This window comes from Ananas comosus, linkage group 23 (genome assembly GCF_001540865.1).
Source record: "Ananas comosus cultivar F153 linkage group 23, ASM154086v1, whole genome shotgun sequence".
NCBI lineage: Eukaryota > Viridiplantae > Streptophyta > Magnoliopsida > Poales > Bromeliaceae > Ananas > Ananas comosus.
In genome coordinates this window covers 4859195-4870606 of record NC_033643.1, presented here as the reverse complement: position 1 = coordinate 4870606, position 11412 = coordinate 4859195, and the positions used below count along the sequence as shown (strand labels likewise).

General features: G+C 32.2%; 1 protein-coding gene across 1 annotated transcript; it reads left to right on the top strand.

Moving 5' to 3' along the window:
* Window positions 3347-7733, top strand: LOC109727770 (60S ribosomal protein L18-2). The gene is made up of 5 exons (XM_020257947.1): window positions 3347-3464; window positions 3552-3641; window positions 3721-3849; window positions 4275-4457; window positions 7347-7733. The coding sequence occupies exons 1-5, from the start codon at window positions 3462-3464 to the stop codon at window positions 7503-7505; spliced, it is 564 nt and encodes a 187-aa protein (XP_020113536.1). The 5' UTR covers window positions 3347-3461; the 3' UTR covers window positions 7506-7733.

The following is an 11412-nucleotide window of genomic DNA, read 5'->3' as shown; positions in this document are numbered from 1 at the left end:
GCGCCCCCAGCAGCCTCTACCACCTCCCAGCCCCTCGCCACGCTCACCCCGGTCACCGGCGAACGTCTCCGACTGCCGAAAAAGTCGCACTTCATCCCCTTCGCCATTTCCTTCACCTAGCACCTCTTCCTCTCTACCGTGGACCACCTTAGGGCTATCCACAGCCTCGGGTCCCTCTTCTCCGGCCGAGGGAAGACCTCCGGCGCTGTCCCCGCCGAACCCCGCCGTCCGAGCGCATCGTTGTCGCTGCCTGGGTGACCAGCGGCCAGCCCAGGTCAGTATTTACTATTAATATTTAGTGTCATTTACTATTAATGCTGCAAAATAAGATAAATTAGCAGCATAAATTAGTAAATGCCGCTAAAGTTTCCAACATTTTATAAAAAATGATACTAAATATAACAAAGTAGCAGCTCTTATTGTTAAATACCGCGACATTTACTCCGCAATATTTATTTAAATCATACTAATTAATATATTTAACAACATTATTTGATAATTGCCGCTAGATTTAATAATTTAGCAGCAATTTACTATTAATATTGCAAAATAAGATAAATTAGCAGCGTAAATTAGTGAACGCCGCTAAATATAATAAAATAGCAGCATTTATTGCTAAATATCGTCAACTAATCAATATATAATTATAAATATATCCCATTTTTACTTAAAATTAAAAATTTTGAAATTAAAGTTTAAAAATTTAGAATTTAAATTTTAAAAATTAAAAATTAAAAATTTTAGAATTGAAAATTTAAAATATAAATTTTAGAATTTTAAAATTTAAATTATAAGTTTAATTTTTAAAATTATAAATTTCAAAATTTTAAACTTTAATTTCAAATTTTTTAATTTTAAGTAAAAATGGGATATATTAATAATTATATATTAATTCGTAATGATATTTAGTAATAAGTGCTGTTAGTTTATTATATTTAGCGGTATTCACTAATTTATACTACTAATTTATCCTATTTTGCAATATTAATAGTAAATTGCTGCTAAATAATTAAATCTAGCGGCAATTAGCAAATAATGCTGCTAAATATAATAAACTAGCAGTACTTGTTACTAAATATCATTACTAATTAATATATAATTATTAATATGTCCTATTTATATTTAGAATTAAAAATTTAAAAATTAAAGTTTAAAATTCAAAACATATAATTTTAAAAATTAAACTTATAATTTAACATTTAAAATTTTAAAATTTCAGTCGTTAAAAATTAGATATTTGTATTAGCATTTAATTCCTTTTAGTGGCATGTTCCTAATAATACTGATTGATTTACATTGGCAATATTTATTAGGCTAAATTACAGAAAACCTCCCTATCAAAATTCGATTTTTCACTTTTCCTCTCTATCATTTAAAAATCTATACTTTGCCGCCTTATAAAATGAAAAATGTTCACTTCACTTCCTACCGTTAGTGATCCGTTAGGATTCCGTTATAAAATATTTTTTATGTGAAAAATACCCTTCGCCCTATACTGTGCTTTGCCATCATCCACCTTGCTGCCTCGCTGTCTCGCCCTCCTTCACTGCCTTGCTCTCGCCCACGTCTCCATCCGCGCCTACAAACACCTTCTCGCCCTTCTCTGCCGCCTCGCCTTCGCCCTTGCCATCGTTGCCTTTGCCCACCTTTCCATCTACGCCCATCTCGATCTCCTCCCTACTGTCGCCAAAATAGAGGGGCGACGAGGGTGCAGGAGAAGAAGGGGAGCAGGTGGAGAAGAAAATGGAGAGGAATCGCAGCCGATCGAGGCGCGAACCGCGGCTGATCGAGGCGGCGGATGAGCAAAATAAGGGAGGAGACGAAAATGGTGAGGAGGGCAAAATGGTCATTTTATCATCACATTTCACATTGTACCCTCCTATGAATATTTTTTATTTTATAAGGGGGCAAAGTATAGATTTTTAAATGACAGGAGAGAAACTAAAAAATCGGATTTTGATAGAAAAATTTTATGTAATTTAGCCTATATATTATAAATACTACTAATACTTTTAGCAATATTAACATGACAAGATTTGATATCATATACTGTTAAAATATTTAGCGACATTCGTTAATTTTTTAACAGCGTAAATAAATACGACTAATGATTTATTTTTAGTAGTGTTTCCAACATCTCCAATGCTTTCCAAAAACCTAAAAAATTCCGACTCTCTCTCTNTATATAACTGATAATTCTTAGCGCAAGATTTTAAAATTTTAAAATTAAAGACTTAAAATTTAAAAAAATTTAAATATATATAACTGATAATTCTTAGCGCAAGTGGTAAAGGGCTTGGTTGTTATTACTCAAGGTCTCAAGTTTGAATCCTAGTTGATTCATGTTTCTAGCTAAGTTTATTTCTAAAAGAAATAAACCGAAGCGGGTAGCATGTTACCTTTCTCTAAAAAAAATTTAAATTTAAATCTAAAATAAAATTAAATTTTAAAATTTCAGTCGTTAAAAATTAGATATTTGTATTAGCATTTAATCCCTTTTAGTGGCATGTTCCTAATAATACTGATTGATTTACATTGGCAATATTTATTAGGCTAAATTACATAAAACCCTCCTGTCAAAATCTAATTTTTCACTTTTCCTCTCTGTCATTTAAAAATCTACACTTTGCCGCCTTATAAAATGAAAAATGTTCACTTCACCCCCTACCGTTAGTGATCCGTTAGGATTCCGTTATAAAATATTTTTTATGTCAAAAATACCCTCCGCCCTATACTGTGCTTTGCCCTTATCCACCTTGCCACCTCGCTGTCTCGCCCTCCTTCACTGCCTCGCTCTTGCCCACGTCTCCGTCCGCGCCTACAAACACCTTCTCGCCCTCCTCTGCCGCCTCGCCTTCGCTCTCGCCATCGTTGCCTTTGCCCACCTTTCCATCTACGCCCATCTCGACTTTCTCCCTACTGTCGCCAAAATGGAGGGGCGACGAGGGTGCAGGAGAAGAAAGAGAGCAGGTGGAGAAGAAAATGGAGAGGAATCGCTGCCGATCGAGGCGCGAGGCGGCGGATGTGCAAAATGAGGGAGGAAACAAAAATGGTGAGGGGCAAAATAGTCATTTTATCATCACATTTCACATTGTACCTCCTATGAATATTTTTTATTTTATAAGGAGGCAAAGTATAGATTTTTAAATGACAGGGGGAAAGTAAAAAATCGACTTTTGATAGAAAGGTTTTATGTAATTTAGCTTATTTATTATAAATACTGTTAATACTTTTAGTAATATTGGCATGACAACATTTGGTATCATATACTGTTAAAATTTTTAGCGGCATTCGTTAATTTTTTAACCGCGTAAATAAATACCACTAATGATTAATTTTTAGTAGTGTTTCCAACATCTCCAATGCTTTCCAAAAACCTAAAAAATTCCGACTCTCTCTCTCCCATATAAATACCCAAACCCGTCTCCTCCCGAAGCAGCCGACGCAAACCCTCAGCTGCAATGGTAAACCCTCGGAACCCTAACCCTTATCCCTCCTCTTCATCTTCTTCGATCACCTAAACCCCATCATTCGTTTTGAACCATTTGTAGGGTATCGATCTCGTCGCCGGGGGCCGGAGCAAGAAGGCGAGGCGCACCGCTCCCAAATCCGACGATGTCTACCTCAAGCTCCTCGTCAAGGTTCGATCCGATCTTTGCTTCATCATCTGCTTCGTTCCTTCGATTTTTTAGTGTTTTGATCCGAATTTTTTTTTATCAGCTCTACCGGTTCCTGGTGCGGAGAACGGGGAGCAAGTTCAATGCGGTTATCCTGAAGCGGCTCTTCATGAGCAAGATCAATAGGCCCCCCATCTCCCTCAGGAGGCTCGTCAGTTTCATGAGCGGAAAGGTGCGATCTTTTTTTTGGCCCTGAGATCTGAGTCTTTTAGGATTGTTAATTGCATTTTGCTACTCAAAAGTTTCCATTTTTACAGTTTTTTTTCTTCATTTTGTTATGTTCATCCTTTGTCAAATGACCATGCATATGCAATATAAGTAAGTTTTGAACCTTTTGGTAATGTTTTGGGGGATGATATTGGTTGTTTGGTTGGGTACAAAGAGATTCCTGTCAAGTTTATCAGAAGGCTTTGATGTTAGGGCCAAACAATTCAAAAGAATAGACAAAGGTAGGATCCAACAATAAAAATTGATACTTTTGTGGACCGAATTGAAACTGTTGTAAGGGGTTGAGGGACCCTAGTGCGATTCACCTGTCTTTGTTGGTGGTGCATAGATTTTGCGTTGTTGTGCTGATTGATTAGAGTTTTGGAGCAGGGAGATAAGATTGGAGTAATTGTTGGGACGGTGACAGATGATAAGAGGGTGTATGAGGTGCCGGCCATGAAGGTGACTGCCCTTAGGTTCACGGAGACGGCAAGGGCGAGGATTGTTAATGCTGGTGGGGAGTGCCTGACGTTTGATCAGCTCGCTCTGCGTGCCCCACTAGGGCAGAACACGGTATGCAATAAACTTCTCTAAATTAGCCAGAGATGGTTCTTTTATTTACTAGTTATATTTTGCTTGTTGAGTGTGGCTTAGTATGTTACAATTGTTCACTGTAAATGGTGACTAGTATTTCTGGTTGGATTGCAGCTAATTTGATAGCATACAATTCCAATTTTGCAGCACCACTGTAGCTAATTTCACCCTAAAATGTTGTTATCAGATGACATGGTTATGATGACTTGATGGTGTGAGTACTTTATTCTAGACAATACTTCTTTTTTTCCGAGAAAAGAAACAAGATTGATGTTATGGGTTCTAATGGCTATGGCATCATTGCGGTTGGATGTTAGTTGATATCTAGACGTCACGAACACGGACCCAGGGCACGACACACGACATGACTTGGACACGGCGACTTGACAACTTCAAAAAAAATTAGGACATGAACACGACATGAATACTGCTAATAAAATATAATATTATTAATACAATTATATATATTTATATTTTATATATAAAAATATTTGTTTTGCTAACATATTGTTATATTTCTCCACAAATGAAAGTTAATAAAATTTTCCTTGATAATTCATGTATTTTAAGGAAAGAAACTCGCCACCATATATAATTTATTTATATTGTCCAAAAAATGTGTGTGCATTCATCAAAAAACCAAAATATGTCTCATCTTACATTATGTACGCATAAAATATTAAAAATAAAAATATTTTTTTAATCGGATGCGTAATGGACTTGTGTCGAATGCACGTTCATGGCGTGTCTGTGTCGGACACGAGTCCGACATGGACACGTGTGTGTCCGACACAGACAAACGAGGCTTATAGAAGTGTCCGTGATACACAAGTTAATATTAAAATCAAAATCAAGTAGAATGAGCCTGACCGGATGTAAACTCTCTTAATATTGTGTATTTATCCCATGGGGTTTTCCAGTCTTGGTTATTGGCCCTTGACATAAGAGTCAGTCCTTAAAGCTATCTATCTACATATGAATCTAGATAGAAGGTTAGAGCATTTGACCAGGCATTGTGTGCGTAATTTTTAGAGGTAGTGATGAATTAGAGTCCAAGTAAAGTATTTTGCGTAGTTTTTTGGTCATCCCACGAATTTCAGTTTTTATTTCATTATTATGTCACATCTCGATTTTTTACCTAAATTTTAGGACGACAACTTATCTTTCCAGATAATTAAATCTAATGTAGTCTAAAGTCATTGCAATGTTGGCATGAATTCATATTAAGTTCTCATTAAGGGTGTGAGTTCTCCCTTAGGTATTGTTAATTCACTAATGGAATTTATCCTAACTCCTTAGATTCCCTATAATTATTGTATTTTCTCTTTGTACATTCCATATCTTATCATAGCAAAAATGTTTGGAGCTAGTGCTCTCTTGTTGGTATCAGATTATTGAAGCGATGCCAGAATTATAGTAGAAGAGTTTTGAACTATCACCTATTAGATAGAAGTGTCATATTTGATTGTGTAATTCTTTAGATTGCCACTCATTCTTGAGCTTCTGCTCATTATTTATTTGTTTGTTTCTTTTGAAGCCCAGAGTCCAACTTTTATTAAGTTTGGTTCCCGATGATGCTTATATAAACCATGCTAATTCTGACATTATTTGACGATAATTCAAGTTTGCTTTTTCTGAGGGAACATTCTCTTTTTTTTGAAATTCTTCTTTAAGTTTTCTGTTTCTAGATTACTTAGGTCTTTGTACATGTTCAGGTTGATTACCACTTTAGAAAGAATTATTATTTGCTTCTCGTTTAACAATAGTCTCAGTGATGGCACAATGAAATTGAAAATCATAGATGTCATTGTGTCTGTTTTACTTCCTTTTCTTTTAAATCTTGGTAATGATGATATTGTTTTTATCCCAGCTCACTATGAGGTCTTCCTTTCAATGGAAGGTCAAAAGATAAATACTACAGCAATATCTGAACAAGAATTTATTAGTTAGTTTTTGTTGTTATTTATTAGTTATTTTTGGGTTACAAATGTACAGAGATTGCCGTGACTGTAGGTTTCTGTGCCTTAATTTTATGTTTTTCGATTGATGCCCTTTCGTTGTTTGTTTTTAATTAAATTATGTTATTAATTTAAGGGTCTATTTTAAGACTGGCCTATTAACTACCGGGATTCTCTGCATTTATGCCCTTATTCCCTCCCCCCCTTTTTCCTTAATTTAATGGATGCTGTCAATTAACACTGTGTTACAAATTTCCAGCTGGCTAACTTCTGAGAAACTTAGGTTTATAACACATCAAGTGTTGTCTTATGTGTTTCTTTCCTGGGTATCATTAAGAATGAACTTTTCAGAACCTAGTACTTTTCATTTTTCCGCCGGTGAATTTTTATTCTTTTTGTTCGTTTTTAACCTCATAGTTCTTTTTACTATCATGTCGTAGTATATATACTTCTGAAGCAATGATTCTCAATCAATTGAGTGGACTATTTTGTTTTAACTATTTCTCTCATTCACTCTCTCATTCAATTTTCTGTTGAAATCAACTTATCTTCAGTTGCATGGCAGTCTAATTCTCTGTGTCCATTACATTCATTCATTCAAAATTTCCAATTTGCGCTTGCTGGCATTCTTGATATTCTGATTGCATTACAAGAATGCTAGTTTATGTATTTTTACTCTTGAATTCGGAACTTCTCAACAGGTTTCTGGACACAGTTCCACATTGATGAAGCCTAAATCAAATTATATTACTTAAATATATATCATACTTAGATTGCTATAGTTCTTTTCCCAACATACTATGATATGAACATTGTCGGAAGTTGATGCTATACAATGTACGACTTAATACTAACTTATGAAAATATTTGTAGTAATTGGGCTAAATAAATTGTTTTCTCCTGGCAAAAGGTTCTCTTGAGGGGACCGAAGAATGCCCGCGAAGCCGTGAAGCACTTTGGCAAGGCGCCTGGGGTGCCGCACAGCCACACGAAGCCCTATGTCCGCGCCAAAGGCAGGAAGTTTGAGAAGGCCAGAGGTAGACGGAACAGCCGTGGATTTAGGGTCTAAAAGGCCATTACATCCTCGCTCTTTCTCCAGAAATTATCCTAAACAATTACCGTGTGAGCGCTTATTCTCCTCTCTACTTTTTGTAGTCTCTTTACATCACATCTGGATTGTAGAAGTGTTTGGGAAGTTTTGATCATCTAGCTATTCCTTGTGATTGCACTGGTTATTTCATGATTGGTAATGTTTTAAAAAAAAATATATGAGAAATTTGGACTCAAAATGGAATTTAAACAAGTCTCTTAACTTTTTTTTTTTTTTTTGATAAAAATTCTCTTCCGAAGATGTCTCTGCAGAGCATTTTTCACTGAACTTAAAAGTGTTTTGTTGGTGGTCTTTTATCCTTTTAAATTTGTACGGAATTGAAGCTTATAACGATTGAATTAGTTTAAATTATCTTTACATAACGTTTGCAATTAAGTTTCACAATACAATTTATGTAGGTAGATATTGACAAATTATTAATGTAAAAATAATGTGGAAGTAGTATTGTGATTGATAATGTAATAATAATTAAGAAGTCACATTGTTTTTACATTAATAATTTGTTAATAGTTAGCCAATTAAATTAGTTTGTAATAATTTAGAATATTTAAGATAAAAAGTCAAACAAAAATTTAAATTTGAGGACTAAAATGTCACACATATCGCAGTAGTTTGATGACCGTAAGTGTAATTTAACCTTCTATACTTTTTCCTTTGTTTTATTTAGATATAGGTTGGGAACTGTTACATTTTAGTATTTTTTTTTTTGCTAAATATGTATAGAATTTATCTTTATGAGCTATTTTGATTTGGTTATTCAACCTTTAAAATTTTTAATTTTACTATGTAATCTTTAAATTTGTTTGATTTGAGTCGGTCCACGGCATTTGGATTTTAAAATTTGTGTGTCATTTATCTTTATCACTTATCTTTATAAGTTACATTAGTATATTTCATATAATTTTTACAACTATTAAATTTAGTAAAGTAATTAGCTTAAAGCTTAAAATCAAGGTGCCTATGATTGATCGAAATCAAATGTATTGAAAGGTTGGATGATAAAATCAAAATTTTAAAAGAGTTTGTAGCTAGGGTTGGCAAACGAGCGAGCCGGCTCGCGTTCGACTCGTGTTCGGCTCGATATTNATTGCACTGGTTATTTCATGATTGGTAATGTTTTAAAAAAAATCTATGAGAAATTTGGACTAAAAATGGAATTTAAACAAGTCTCTTAACTAATTTTTTTTTTGAAAAAAATTATCTTCCGAAGATGTCTGTGCAGAGCATTTTTCACTGAACTTAAAAAGTGTTTTGTTGGTGGTCTTTTATCCTTTTAAATTTGTACGGAATTGAAGCTTATAAGGATTGATTTAGTTTAAATTATCTTTACATTAACGTTTGCAATTAAGTTTCACAATCCAATTTATGTAGGTTGATATTGACAAGTTATTAATGTAAAAATAATGTGGAAGTAGTATTGTGATTGATAATGTAATAATAATTAAGAAGTCACATTGTTTTTACATTAATAATTTGTTAATAGTTAGCCAATTAAATTAGTTTGTAATAATTTAGAATATTTAAGATAAAAAGTCAAACAAATTTAAATTTGAGGACTAAAATGTCACACATATCGCAGTAGTTTGATGACCGTAAGTGTAATTTAACCTTCTATACTTTTTCCTTTGTTTTATTTAGATATAGGTTGGGAAATGTTACATTTTAGTATTTTTTTTTGCTAAATATGTATAGAATTTATCTGAATTATGAGCTATTTTGATTTGGTTATTCAATCTTTGAAATTTTTAATTTTACTATGTAATCTTTAAATTTGTTTGATTTGAGTCGGTCAACGGTATTTTGGTTTTAAAATTTGTGTCATTTATCTTTATCACTTATCTTTATAAGTTATATTAGTATATTTCATATAATTTTTACAACTATTAAATTTATTAAAGTAATTAGCTTAAAGCTTAAAATCAAGGTGCCTATGATTGATCGAAATCAAACGTATTGAAAGGTTGAATGATAAAATCAAAATTTTAAAAGAGTTTGTAGCTGATTTAAGTTTTTATTTATTATTATTATTTTTATCTTTCGTTTTTAGGGTTTTCAATTTTTTTTCCCCTTTGCTTTTATATAAGGAAAAATTTTAAATATCACCCCTATAGTTTTGCACTTTTTTATTTTAGTACCTTATAGTTTAAAATATATTATTTTTGTACTCTGTGTTTTTATTTTTATCTTTTCTTTATTCTCTTTATTAATTTTTTCGTTAAATCAGTGATAAAATTAGAATCATTGGGTACTAAAATAAATATTCGATAAATTACATGATACTAAAGTACAATTTGAGCAATGAATTAATAAGCCGAACAAAAGCTCTAGAAAAAAAAAAGAAGATATCTTGCTCTAGATACGCTCGAAAAAAGGACCAGGCAAAAAAAATAGCTCGTTAAAAGATTTTATTATTCATGATTTGGTGGGATAATATATTTTATTTTTAAAATTATTAATTTTATTTTAAGGGCATGTGTGGTTATCCGAAAGTGGCTGAAGTGAAGAAAGTCACTTTTACAAAAGTGAATTTTACAAAAGTGATTTATCAGTTCAATTGTTTTGTTAGCTACAAAGTGAAACATGAAAAATTATATTTTTGTAATTTTGATTTTTTTAATTGTATATAAAGAGGTGAAAATATAAACAAATAACCTGTACTCACAATTTAAATTAAAAAATTAAATTTATATTTATATTTAGAATTCAAAATTATATTTTAAAATTTAAATTTAAACATAAATATGAGTTGAATTAATAATTAAAATTTAAAAGATAAATTAAATTAACAATTTGAATTTAAAATTTAAGTTATTACTCATAATTGAAATTAAATTCTAAAATAAAAATTCAACATAGGAAAACATTTATTTAAATATGAATTCACAATTTAAATTGATATTTAAATTAAAACTAAAATTTGAGTTTAAGTCATAATTCAAACTCGAAATTTGAATTCATAATTGGAATTCAAAATTCAAAATTCAAATTGAAATTCATTATTGAAATTAAATGTAAATAACAAATTTAAATTTGAATTTGAATTTCAACTTAAAAATTTAAAATTTAAATTTAAATTTCAATCAATAATTTTAATTTATAGTTGGAATAATTTGAATTCAAAGTTCAAATTGAAGTTCTTAGTTAAAAATAATTCGATTAAAATTTAAATTTAAATTCTAGANTCGGCTCGATATTCGGCTCGCTCGAGCTCGACTCGAAATTAAATGAGCCGAGCTTGAACAAAATAAAAGCCTCGAAATTCATTTCAAGCCGAGCTTGAGTATTACTCGGCTCGTTCGAATTAGGCTCGAAAAGCTCGAAAAGCTCGAAAATATATATATATATATATATAGAATTATGCTACTATACTATCAATAGTACCGAGTCCTTGGTACTATTGAGTTTTTGGCCGTTGGATGAAAAGATGTGCGGTTAGGATGATAGTGGTCACCGATTAAATTGATAGTGGTCCCCTAGGATTGAGTGGGTGGTTGTTTTAATAGTATAATCTAATGGATGGAAATAATCAAAGGGTAGATCTAATGGTAGAAAACTCAATAGTACCAAGGGCTTGGTACTATCGATAGTATAGTAGCCGGACTTATATATATATATATATATATATATATATATATATATTGGCTGGGGCTACTATACTTTTATGAGTATAGACCCCATTGTACTCATAAATTTTTTACCGTTGATTGATGTGATGTGTGGTTAGGATGATGATGGTACCCACTTAGAATGATAGTAGTCCCTTAGGATTGAGTGGGTAGTTGGTTAAATAGTATGATCTAACGGATGAAAATGATTAATGGAATAAATCTAAGGGTCGAAAACTTATGAGTATAAAGGAGCCAAT